At 41.3% G+C, this 13516-nt stretch overlaps 1 protein-coding gene across 1 annotated transcript in view; it reads left to right on the top strand.

Annotated features, from left to right (window-relative positions):
• The window catches only part of ANO2 (anoctamin 2), a 187613-nt gene that overhangs the window by 157581 nt on the left and 16516 nt on the right, over positions 1 to 13516 (top strand). Inside the window, exons 20-22 of the mRNA XM_019292734.3 lie at positions 5175 to 5323; positions 12990 to 13142; positions 13252 to 13304. Coding sequence (XP_019148279.3) covers positions 5175 to 5323; positions 12990 to 13142; positions 13252 to 13304 — 355 coding nt within the window. The remainder of the gene's footprint in view (positions 1 to 5174; positions 5324 to 12989; positions 13143 to 13251; positions 13305 to 13516) is intronic.

The following is a 13516-nucleotide window of genomic DNA, read 5'->3' as shown; positions in this document are numbered from 1 at the left end:
TAATAGATGTAATTGCTGTTCTCCTAAACCTTGTGTGGTTTGTTTATTTTTGATTTCTTCATCCAACAATATCAAACCAGCTAGGTAAATGCAACAAGATTTGAATTATAGAGAACTAAGCCCTCTTGAACTGAAATGTGTGTTCTGTGGGACTGGAATTCACAAGTTTAACAGATGTAAATATGCCACAGTTCACTCAGATGTGTCACATACCATCATTCTTTTACTGTTGCCACAGGAATTGACCCTAAAAGGCTGCAGGGCTTGAAAGCCTTAACCCAGAGTTCCTTTAAGACCCCTTTTTGTTCAGTTCTGGTTTTTTTCTGAACTTATTGAAAAAAAAAAATCCATGTGGTTATTTTATTACTCTCTGTCTTTGACCTTGGTGCTAAACCCTTAGGGTGAAATCCTGGCCCCATTGAATTGAACAGCAAAACTCCTATTGAATGTAGTGAGGCCATGGTTTTGGCCCTTTTATTCAGCATCAATTTCCATCACTCCCTTCAAAATGCACTTAACTATGCTGGATGAGAATACCAAGAGTTAGTAAAATCCATTTAAAGACACCCCTTCATAGCTGTTATCTCTTATGTTGGTTTTCACCTTCACTAAATTAATCTCAATTAAAGGTTTGGGTGGGGTTTTTTGCCTTTTTTTTTTTTTTTTCCCTTTCCTTTCCTGTTTTTGGTTGTTGTTGTTTTCCTCTGATTAAGAAACCAATAATCCCCAAACACAACTGAATCTCCTGTAGAATTCAGGATATCTGAGTGTGCCGAGGAAGCATGGCTGTACCACAAGTTTGTGGAAGAGAACAAGAAGTTTAGACACTTTTGTTCTCCCCCTGCCTCCTTCTTGTGCCTGTGAATGTGAGAAGGTGTTTCTCTATGTGAACAGACTGCAGGAGTATGACTGAAGGAAAGCCTGGATCTTCAGTGTTCCTTCCCAAAAGTGGGAAACAAAATTATAGGTGAGGACACAACAGTCTGGGTTGCTGCTCTTCCTTTTGCCCAGACACAAGTGCTCCAGCTGCTCACCCTGAGAATCTTTTCTGTTTAGCTTTCTCCCTGTATCTTTTTTCATCATGCTACAACTCAAAAGCATCACCTGGAAGGAGAGCCTTAAAAAAACCCATCTGACATAAATAGTTCTTTGCTCCTGGCAGCTGGATTCTAGGCGTTTTCTGTCTTTTCATGTAAAGCCTCCACATGCCTCTCTGTTCTAGCAAGTATTCAGAGAATCATGGAATTACAGAATGGCCTGGGTTGTAAGAGACCTTAAAGACCATCTAATTCCAACCCCCCTGCCATGGACAGGGATACCTTCCACTAGCCCAGGTTGCTCAGAGCCCCATCCAGCCTGGCCTTGGACACTGCCAGGGATGGGGCAGCCACAGCTTCTCTGGGCAACCTGTGCCAGGGCCTCAGCACACTCACAGGCAACAATTTCTTCCTGATATCCAATCTAACCCTCCTCTCTGTCAGTGTGAAGCCATTCCCCCTTGCCCTGTCACTCCAGACCCTTGTCAAGAGTCTCTCTCCATCTTTCCTGTGGGCTCCCTTCAGGCACTGCAAGGCCACAATGAAGTCACCCCAAATCCTTCTCTTCTCCAGGCACAACAATCCCAATTGTACAGCCACTGAAGACACAAACACTTGTGCCAATAAAGTAATTTTCCTGCATCTGTCCTCTTTCAGCTTCTCTTCCAGATGCCCCACATCTTCAGCCTCTATCCATTCTACTGTGTCTCACTCCACAAATTTCTCATTTTTCCCATGTCATTGTCATGCTTTCCCCTAGATCCCCCAAATCCAGCTGCTCCTTCTTACTGTATAAATAGAGAAACTGTTCAATCACCTCTCTGTTTTTTGAAAAGGAGCCTTCATCTAATCACCATGTGCTTACAGCCCAGCCAGGATCACTTGGAGCTTGATTCCTTTCTTTTCATCGTATTTTTCTCAAAAGCTCGAGGGTTATTGACAGGTGGGGCTGTAGTGATTTTATGCTCACTTCAGATGCTTGTTAACATCTGTGCTTAATGGTTATACTGGGAAGTACAATCAGCATAATTCAACCACATTACCACCTCCTACCTAACACAATAATTTCATGCCAATCTCCTGTGAGAAGCTGCAGTGTCATTTTTAACTGCTCTAGACACAGCCTGACAAAAAACTGTTCATTTTCTTTCTCTCTCATCCTACATCCATTCATCTCACATGCTGCTCAGTCTCCTTTAAGATGCACCTTGCTTTTTGATATTGGCTGGCAGAAGGACCAGAAATTATGGCTCTTCGACCCTCTACAGTTTTCCCTCTTTGCCTAGGTTTGTGTGGAGTCATGAAACTTTGCTGCATGAGCTTCTTCAGCACAAAGCTTCTGGAACACTCATCCTGAATGGGCAAACCTGCCTCCTCTTCACTGTGGGGGGGCTGCCTGGCAGAAACAAATCAGAAGCTAAAAGAACTCTTTTACTGTCAATCTTCTTTAAAAACATCTATCTGGATAATTAAGAAACAGGCTTCAAACAAAGGCATTTAAGAAGCATACTCAGTTTTAGCATCACAATCACAGGTACAGATACAGGGTTCTGCAAAACTCATTTTCATTGCCCTACTGCTGCATAGCTGGAGAATAACACCCTGCAAATCCTCCGTCTCTGTTCCTTTAACTTTCTGACAGATTTCTGCTTGGTCTCAAACTTCACATGCTTGGATATAACACAAAGGTACTTTTTTTTTGTGTGGAAAATTTGAAGTAATTAGTTTGGCTTGCTTTCAGTCAGTTGATCTTTTACAAAAAAATACATAAGAAGCATACAAACACTCTTCAAGGCTGAGCTCCAAATGGTTAAAGGTGCTGTTCCTCATGCCTGGCTTAGAGATAGCCAGATGAAAAATTAAAAATTATTCTGAGCAACTGAGCCCTGGATTTGGTGTATTCCCAAATAAACATTAAAAACAACAACTATTGTTTTAGTTACTGGGTTCTCGTGGGAGGTGTGTGTATGCATTAAACTCCAGAACTGGATTCTGTGGTGCTGTGGCTGAAGGATTAGATCACACGTGCACAGACTTCACACCTAAACACACCCAAATTTTATCTCAGCTGCTGCTGCGCTGTGATAACGAGATGATCTTCACTCTCATCTGCCCACAGAAGTGTGAGGGACATTTGTAGCTCAAATCTTTTCATTGGAACAGAAATCAGCACTGTCTTGAGCTTATTGTTCACCACCCTCTGAGAGTCCCTCACATTAGGAAACTAATTGGGATATGTTGGAAGAGCATCTTGGGAATTCTTTGATTGTTTTCAATCCTGCCCCAGCCTCCTACCCTCTGAATGCTACATCACCTCTGTCACAGATAAGTTCCCTTGGCTGCCATAAAGGCAGATGGGGAGAAAGGGAATTTTAGTGTCTTGAAATGGCTGAATTTGCATGATGTAGGAGGTAAATGTCTGTAAGGATTAATCTAATTCTGTCTTGTGAAGCATTTTAAATTTCCCCACACCCCTTTATTAAAACTGTGTAATCTGAGTGTTCTGGGTACAAGTATTGCCAAAGTACTGATGAAGGTACCATCAGACTTTTGAGCTACATCTTCATTCCATCTCAAACAGAAACTGGAGTTGTCCTGTTGATTTTTGAAGCTTTGTGATCCAGGTTCTGAGAGGGCCTGATGCAATCTAGACCTGTTTAAAGAGTGTCCTCCAATCCCCAGTTCCTCCATACTGGTGATGGAATGGAATGGGTCCTGTAAACACTGGGCAGTGGAGAAATTCCTCAGCCACTGTGGGCATTTCCAGGCTGCTACAGAGCCTTGTGTGGTGCTGGGACAGAGTGATCCCATGGCTCAGTGTAAGTTTGGGAATAAAGCAATAAACCCACACAGCAAAGCCTTTATTGTGTTTGCCAGCTTTTGTTCCCCAGCCTTGCCCTGCTACTGAAGTCAGGGTTCAGGAAAAGCGGTTCTGCTTCACTGGAGGTCCAAAGGAAAACCCCTTCCCCCAAATATTCCTGTCTCCAGGCCACACACCTACAGTTCAAAGGGTTTATCACAAGCTGTGGGGGAAGAGTTTGTGGGAGAGCCCTGCTTACACTACTGGCAAAACATCACTGGAATTAGTCTGGATTTTCACTCATGGCATGTATGTGAAGAACTGTAAAATAGTGCCGCATGTTTTTGTGGAAGATGAATATCACCTGCAAAAGAAAGACATGCAATAAGTATAAATCTGGCTATTTTATGCTAATTCCACTGTATTTTGCTGCCTTGACTTTGAAGAAATACCTCATTCTACTGTGGTTTTCCACGGGAATTTCTCAGTGTGTGAAACAGCGTGGAGTTGTTGATGCATATGTATTTAAAATATCATGGGGGGGGGGGAGGCATTGGGAAAACTTTACTCTTCATTTAGAAAAGGATTCACTTTAATTTATTTGTCATTGTCATGAAATTTGTATCCCCATCTCAGTGGGACGGTGTTTGATACTTCTATTCATGCTGTCAGAACATTCTTGCACCCTCTTTGTTTGGAAATATCACATAATCACAAAATGGTTTGGGTTGGAAGGGACCTTGAAGACCATCTGGTTCCAACCCTCTGCCATGGGCAGGGACACCTCCCACTATCCCAGGTTCCTCAGAGCCCCACCCAGCCTGGCTCTGAGCACTTCCAGGGATGGGGCAGCCACAGCTTCTCTGGGCAACCCATGAATGTCTGGTAATTTTTTTACCTTAAAAGTCTATTATACTGGATGTTCCTGATTTTTATAGTGAGAGAAAAGTGCACCTGTGGTAGATACATGGTATGAAGCTATCACATTTTGTATTTTGTTAAAGGACAGGTGCTCACTGCATTGTTCTTGAGAGTACTGATTACTAATATTATTTAGGTCCAAAGATCTTCAGGAAGATCCCCTTGGAATAGGCATCTAGAGAGAAAAATCATTATAAAGTACTGTATTCAACTCCAGCAGCTTGTACCTATCAATAAACAGCATCAGAACTTCACAGGGTGGGGTAAACTCACCCTGTGATGCACCAAAGTAACACAAGAGTAATTTTGTGTTGCTCTGCAAAGACTTGGGCCAAATCTTGCAGGCAAAAAAAAAAAAACAAAAAAAAAACAAAACAAAACAAAAACTTGGTTCAATCTGAACTTTTGTTCCTCAGGAAGCTCAAGAAGCTATTGAGGAAGCTGAAGGATGAAAGAACTGAGCCAAAGGAAACGGACACCAACCAATCAAAGGACCCTCAGCAATGGGATCTCGACTACGTCTTGGAACCTTTCACTGGGCTGACTCCAGAATACATGGAAATGAGTAAGTTTTTGGGATTTCCTTTCCCTTTCTGCAATAACCATGGCTTTACATAGGACTGTATGTCAGAAGTCGTCATGAGAAAAGGGAAAAAACACCTCAGCACTTGTAGTTTGCAGAAATTCCGTGCGAGCCAGCAGGACTATGAGACTATCATGGTGCCAACGGAGCAATAATGATGAATTCCAGTATCTGTTAGTACTTCTGTTGTCAGATTCCATTGTTCCCAGCTGAGAAAAGTGCCCAGAAACCATTTAGCCACAGAATCAATAGCTATGGTTGGAAGGGATCTCTGGAGATCATCTGGTCCAGCCTCCTGCTCAAAGCAGGCTCAGCTACAGGATGTTGCTCAAAGACTTGTCCAGTTGGGTTTTGAATATTTCCAGGGATGGAAACTCAACAGCTTTCCCAGTATTTGAACACCCTTACACCAAGGATTTTTTAATGGTTAAATTGCACTCCCTACATTTCCATTGATGCCCTGTGCCTCTTGTCCTTTCACTGGGTGCCCTTGAGAAGGTTTCAGCTCTGTCTTCTCCAACCTGCCGCATGGGTAAGATCCCCTGTGCCTTCTTTTCCTGTGGTGCAGCAATCCCAGTGCTCTCAGCTTCTCCTTGTTCATCAGGTCCTTTGGTCCCTTAACCATCTCAGGGGCTCTCCAGTGGATTCACTGCAGTGTGTCCATGTTTTTCTTCTACTGGGGACCACAGCCCTGTAGTTGCCTCATGAGTAGACCCTGGAGAGGCAGGAAAGGAGAAAGTAGGAATGGTATGGGAAGGACTGAAATAATCCATGCAGACCCAAGCTTTAGGACATAGAAGAATTCAGGGAGAAGCACAATGGGCATGGTATCTAAAACCAGACATCTGTTAAATATTGAATGTGGCAACTCCTGTTTTAACAAGTCATTATTCTCAAAATATCTGAAAGAAAACACATTTTATGGCAAAAAAATTAAATACCATATATGGTTTATCTCTCTGTACAGAAATAATCTTGGTTTGTAGATAAAATTTATAATCTAAATATAAATGCATATATGAAAATTTATAGACTGGTAGATTTATGTAAATCTATAAATATGTAAGTTATTTTACATGATGGCAGATTTGGGGATGTCTTATTAATGTGTTTAGGATCCAAACCTTGCCCTCTGTAGTGCCATCAAGAATCCTCCACCTCCCATTATCTCCCTCTCAATTGTTCCAACTCACCTTAGGATCTGTCTGTGTTGCAGCTTCTATTGCCTTATCCCCTTCTGCACATGATGTCACTTCATTGAAAAATTATCCTTTAGGATTGGTTTTTTTCTATGCATTACTTCAGCCCAAGATGATTTTTCTTCCTGTGAACTTCAAGCAAGCTTCTTTGTAATTTTTGAAATTAAGCAATGGTGAAAAAACTATAGATATTTTTTCCCTATAAAAATTTTCTATGCTCAGGAATAACTCAGAAATATCTGTGTTTTAACAACCCAAATTTCTTGGTTAGCCAGTTCTGTCTAAGGACTAGGACCTTTAGTTACCTGTAACAAATATATACTGGTGTGATGTTTGTCAGCATTGCTTGGGTTTGCTGTCAGTGGCCTTGATTCTGCTGTGGGAAAAGTGATGCTCCAATGCTGCGAGCTTGAACATAATTTCCAAAATGTCAGATTTGTTTCATGGGTTCATTTAAGGCCACCTACTCAGAAAGGAAGCAGGTCAGTAGTCTGTCCTTCAATGAAGAAAAGCTACATTGGGTTTTTCCTTCCCTGTGTTTTGACTTCAGAGTACCTCTTGGAGCTCCCATGTTTAGCCATTTGTTATGCTGTCCCTTAGGGAACTGTTTGGGTTTTTCTAATTTTAGGAGCAGTTTCTAGAAATTGCCAAGATGAGTCAAATTGTGGCCACTGAAATGAGTAGGTTAATGTGTTTTTTTTAAAAAAAAAAAAGAAATGCAGAAGTACCACCATAGTCTGTTAAGATTTGGGGGTTTCTGTTCCAGGGAAGTGGTCCCAGCCCCAAGCCTGCGAAGAATTTGGACAATGCTCTCAGGAACACGGAATTCTTGGGCTGTCCTGTGCAAGCCAGGAGTTGGACTTTGATGATTCCCTTCCAACTCAGGATATTCTATGATTCTATTCCATGGCTCTGACTTGTAGTGTCAGGGTGTAAGCTACTGATATAAATCACTGCACACTAAGCCTGTAATTTAGATTAGTCCCTTGTGCCGTGATCATGAACCATGGTGAGCGCCTCAGCCTGCAGCCGCTCAGGGATGATTCAGGGAAAATGAATGGATGAATTATTGATCTAAACATTTGTTTACAGCAGGAGGATGAGCAGGAGAAGCCTCACAGTGTGCCAAGCTGTGCCCTGCCTGTGGGACTGCAGACAAATGTGCAGCAGATGAAAGCCAAGCTGCGCCTCCCCAGCCCCGGTTACTACCCCGGGTCCACTTCCCTGCTCCCAGCTGTCAGATCCACTGCTCAGACCACCCATACTGGCAGGAAGCACTTGGTGCAGCTCAGCACTGAACCTGTCAGCTGGGATTCTTGTCAAGGGCATCATGCTGCAAGAGGCAGCTCAGCAGCTTATTTACCTATTTCTCTAATTTTGAATTGGGGGTGGTGGGAAGGGAAGCAGTGCAGAAGGCCAGAGCAGGACTTTTTTTTCCTCTGAGTTGCTTAAAAAGGCAGGGTTACTGGAATGGAAGAAGACGTATGATATTAAGGAAAAGAGAGAATTCTGGCTGCTGTTTCAGAACTTCTTTCTTAGTTTTCACACTGATTTACTCAGACAACCTCCCTCAGGCATCAGTGGCAATCTGGAATGAAGCAGCTGAAGGAGGAACTGCAGACAGGGCTTGCTGTAGCCTTTGGGTTTCCCCATGCAGAAGGTGATGGCGTTTCATGCAGAAGCAGGCAGATTATGTATCCAAATGTGAGTAGTCACTTCATTCAGGTTTGTCCTGCCAGGGTGCTTCTACTTTTAAGGATGGATGACACCTTTACCGAAGACTCTTGCTTCCAGGTCTACCATTCACTAGGCTGTACCCTAGTCACAGGCAGTCCTTGCTTTTTTATCCATATATCCACTCTTTTTTACTGATTTCTGTCTAAAGGGTTGACATGTGCCCTTTCTGATGGAATCCTGGAGTGTGGCCCACTACCCACATGGCAAATCATTCTCTCTGCACTTTGTTATGAAGCAGATTAGCCCTGTTAAGGCAGCACTTCTCTGAGGGACAGTGCTTGGACAGTCTTGGGATGTGTTTTTCAGTATGACGCACCACAGGTAAAGGAGTTCTTTTGATGAAAACTGCCCTGCTTAAATTTTAGGATGCCTATTTCCAAGCTGCTTTCTTTTAGTTCTGATTTCTTACTCTAAGAAGCCTGAAGCCTTGGAGAGACTTCCCCCCTTCTCACCCCTCTGCCCCTGCCCTCATTTAAATCTAGGTAGGTTCATAGAAACAGCAAGATTTACTGGTTATTTTTTAATCTCCTGTATTTTCCTGTTTGGGAAAAGTGACTCTGTTCACTGGAATTTGTTTCTGCAAAATATCAGTCACTCTAGTCCATGCCAGCAAATTAGATTATCTGTAAGAAGGAATTTTTTTACAATGAGGGTGGTGAAACACTGGCACAGGTTGCCCAGAGAGGTGGTGGATGCCCCATCCCTGGAAACATTCCAGGTCAGGCTGGAAGAAGCTCTGAGCAACGGGATCTAGCTGAAAATCCCTGCTCATTGCAGGGGTTTGGAGTAGATGACATTTAAAGGTCCCTTCCAACCCAAATGATTCTATGAAAAATAAATTTTTTTAGGGTAAAAGCCTTTGAATCTGATTTCGCCAGCAGACTGCACTGAGCTTTTTTGTTGTGCAGGCCTTGGCTGTCAATAGCAAATGTACACAAAGATCAGATTTGCACCAGTGATATTTCTGATGACTGTTTGTTTTGATAATATTAACTGATATATTCCTGCATTTCTTAGCGGAGACACTCTTAAAATGCTTGAGTCATCAGAAAATTTTGCTCAAGTAATCCTGAAACATAAATTGTCCCTGTCAATGTGTCAAATTTGTCATTAGCACTTCCTGCTTCCAAAACTGTGCAAAGACTTTTGACCCAGCCCAATATACCATACCATGTGCATTCCCAAAGTAGGTAGCATGTAGAGCAATTTCATCTTCCACAAGGCAGCAAGTTTGCAATGTGTGTAACTGGCCTGCAGTGATAGGAGTTGGCAAGAAATTGATGTTTAGAGTACCAATAAATATTGCTAATGAAAGAAACTTTATTAAATTGGCTCCAAGAAGAAAATGATGCACATGAATGTCTGAAATTTATACCACTCGTGTTTCTTTGAGAAGAAACTGAAATCAGAAGTGATTGTCAGATTCCTATTTCATTCTGTCTTCTGTTCTCTAGTCTAACCCCTCTAGGATTCCAGGCTTCATGTGGCAATTGATTAAAAACATTTTTCCTCAAGAAGAAGTAATAATAAAAGGTTTCATCATCCAACTTCTGTTAAAAAACAATGGCACAAGAAGAAAATGATCAGATCCAATGTCTGTAGCTACTGACTACTATAAGGATTAATCTGAGAGGTTTGGAAGAATTTCCCCTAAAGCAGGAAAAGCCATCAAAAAGGCAATGTGTGAGGCAGAAAAAGAAAAAAAAAATCACTGAAGAGAAACCTGCATTTTTCTATAATCTCTATAATGAGGATGGCTTTGAAAATACCATTGGTGATTGAGTGTAGACTTGTTGCATACATTTATTGTGGAAGAGTTATATATTACACCTTTTCCTTGGTTTTTCAGCCAGGCCTGGCTGTATATTGAAAAGTTTCTTCTTAGGATTTGGCAAGTTCCTTAGCATAGAAGGGATTTCTCTACTGTTTACTTCCCAAAACACATGATCCTATGACAGATGCTATTGATAAAGAAGAAAGAAAAAAAGGGAACAGAATCATAAATAAATACCTTGTCTTAGATGAAGATTTGAGGTAAAAGATACTTGGGTTACTCATGCTGCTCAGTGTGTAAATCTTGTAGACCTTAAGTGATCCACACCATGGAAGGTTCTGTTCTGGGGACTGATTCTGTTTCCTTTACGCAAGAACAGCAGCCACCACCCTGCAGATCCATAATTTAAAAGCTTTGATTTGTGCTCTTGTTCGTAACTCGGAGGCCAGACTTAGAGGCACAGGGTGTGTTGTTGTTGGGCTCGGGTTCTGCTCAGGCCCTGCCCAGCTTCTGTGAAGAGTGGACTTCTGAGAAGGGCTGTGACCTGAGACACTTCTTTTGATGCTGTTTGTCCTTCAGAGTTTTTGTGTCGGGGCCTGAGGCTGGATGAGGTGTTGCAGATGTGACATCAGGTGTTGAGAAACTCAAGGGCTGGCTCTGAGCTCTTGGCCTCTTTCCTGCTCAGCTCAGACAGTCAAGGCACCGAGAGTGTGTAGTTTGGGCTTTTTCCCTCGTCAGAAGTAGGTTCTGTGTCAGTGGCAGCACATCCAGGGTCCTGCTTGGATACCTCAGGAGAAGATGTTTTGCATGTCCTTGACTTTCCACTATACCCAGCCTTCCATCACTTTATTTCCCAGCTTGGGCCATGAGCCCAGGGAATGTTCATCTCTCTTTTCTCCAGGCTGGTCTACCAGGGGAGTAGGAAACTATGGAACAGGCTGGATGGCCAGAGGTCTGGCTCCTGGCACGGGCCTCTTTAGCCTTTTCCCTGTACATGAACACGTAAAGAGCTCTGTGTGGAGACCTTGTGGCGTAAATGTGAACGTAAAAAGGGTATTTAAGGGTTGCCATCAAGTTTTCCAGCCAAAAAAAGGATGTTTTGGTGTCAACAGTCCTTGATGGAACAGTGTGAGCTTCCTAAAAGTGTTGTAAATATTTCCAGAGTGACCAGACAGGCATCCACAGAACTCCAGGATGCTGAGACAAGATTCCTTCTGGGATCTGGACAGAGATTCTTCTCTTTGTAATCTATTCAGGTTTGTTTCTAGAAACACTGAACACGCTCAACAAATACCTGTGAATTGCTGAGGCTGTTCAAAGACTTCCCCATTTAATGATTGTTTGCTAGATTGTTACACAAGACCATCTAAATTCTGTGTTTGGCTTTGGGATTACTTTTTTTGCCTGCTTTTTGCATCATTTACACTTTCATAAGAAGGAATTCAGAAGGTTGAAGAGATTTCAAGATGGCCACACAAACACTTCTGGCACAGAGTTTTCTATGAAGATGTATTTACACAATTATCCAGAACCTTGAACATTTTTTCATGAACTTGAAAAAAAATTAAACTGCATTTTCCAGGGCAATGAATAAAGGGGCTACAAACAACATCAAAGCAAATGCTTGTGTGTTTATTCTTAAAGTACTGCAAATACTTTTTAAATTTTTCTTTTTATTTTTTTTTTTTTACAGAATCCTCCCAGCTGTATTCCTGCTAAATTCACTTAAAACCAAATAAGGCATATTTTGGGGCTATGTAGTTTTCTAAGCATTTCACAGTTTTTGGGGGACATTACTTTAACATCTGGTTTTATTTCCTTGTTAATTCCTTTTCCTGACTCTGAAAGTAAAATAGTCAGAAAAGTATGATTTTAAGGATCAGATATTTGTATGCTTTGAAAAAGCTCCATCTTAGTGTATACACTGTATCTCAGAGCAAAACAATGAGAATGAAACTCTGAAGGCCATATAATTGATATACAGAGATTTTACTTTCTTATGCAAATATACTGTCCCTGAGATGAGAAAGGGGAAATGTCAGAGGACTTGCAACCTGTACACAAAAAAAGGTGTATGTGAGAGAAGGTCCTGGGCAAAACTGTTTCAAGGGTGAGCTGTAGGTTGTGACAACAGCACTGAAGGAAATGATTTTAAAGTATAATACTGTGCTATGTACACAGAATAATGTGCTATTGTCACAAAAAAAGTGCAATTCCTCCCTCAGTGGAGAGAGAACTTATACAGGGGCTTGCCAAGAAAGAAGCCACAGTATCTATGGCCTCATACACACCAACACCTTTTCTATGCTAATATTTTTTCTACTCTGAGATGTAGATCACAGTCAGATTTATTATTTATATATATATATATGCAAAATTCACCTTTGTAAAGATTTAAAGAGGAACACTTCTGAACTTGGAGGATGTCAGTTACAAAAGGAGGGATGAAAGTGCTGCACACCACCACCAGCTCCTGCATCCACAAAGATGCTTCTGTTCCTGCTTTTCACAGGCTGCCACCAAGTTTTTTAAAGGAAGCTGGGAAGAACTTGTGGCACCTTGTAGATTTTCTTCTATTGCTTGATTGTGTATCATTTTCCTTACAGGGAAAAGGACAGGAAAGAAACAGCATGGACTAATCAGTTAATTATGTATAAATGCAGAAGAATAGACCCTGAACCCTTTGGCCTTTATTAAATTTATTATTTCCTTTGGCTTGTGCTTGTACTAGCAACTTGAAGCTATTGGAAACATTCATAAAGCATAGTGACAAACCTTTGTCTCTTCATGGCCCTACTCTGGGATATTTATTCCTGGGACCAAACTGGGAAGTGGAATTTTATGGGGTTGGTAACGCACAAAGCTCATCAACAATTTACTCTCAGCTGCTCCCTTCAGAAGCTGTCAAAAAACATTGCTTTTTTTTTTTTTTTTCCAGTTATCCAGTTTGGCTTTGTCACACTCTTTGTTGCCTCCTTCCCTCTGGCCCCTCTCTTTGCTCTTCTGAACAACATCATCGAGGTCCGTCTCGATGCAAAAAAATTTGTTACTGAGCTGAGGAGGCCAGACACAGTGAGAGCAAAAGATATAGGTGAGTAATGAAAGAGCATTGCAGTGAAGATAAGACCAAAAATACAATCAAAAAAGAAGAAAATTTATAATGAACCCATTAATAAGTTCTTTTTTTTTTTCACTTACAGGTATTTGGTATAACATTTTAAGTGGTATTGGAAAGCTTTCAGTGATCATTAATGTAAGTGTTTGGTTACACCAGTTTCTAACCATGATCTTGGGAGTTTATACTGTTCCTTCAATGTAATTAAAAAAAAATTATTGTTTATAATTGTTTATAATTTATTATCCCTTCAACATAATTTAAAAGCAAAGTCTAATTTTCTCAATTTCTCAAATACATCAGAATTCAGATATATTATGTTTATTCTTCTGTATGTACTCCCTAAGTAA

The sequence above is a fragment of the Corvus cornix genome, chromosome 1A (genome assembly GCF_000738735.6).
Source record: "Corvus cornix cornix isolate S_Up_H32 chromosome 1A, ASM73873v5, whole genome shotgun sequence".
In the NCBI taxonomy this organism is placed as follows: Eukaryota; Metazoa; Chordata; class Aves; order Passeriformes; family Corvidae; genus Corvus; species Corvus cornix.
The sequence above is the reverse complement of the archived record's forward strand: the minus strand, read 5'-3'. Positions and strand labels throughout refer to the sequence as shown.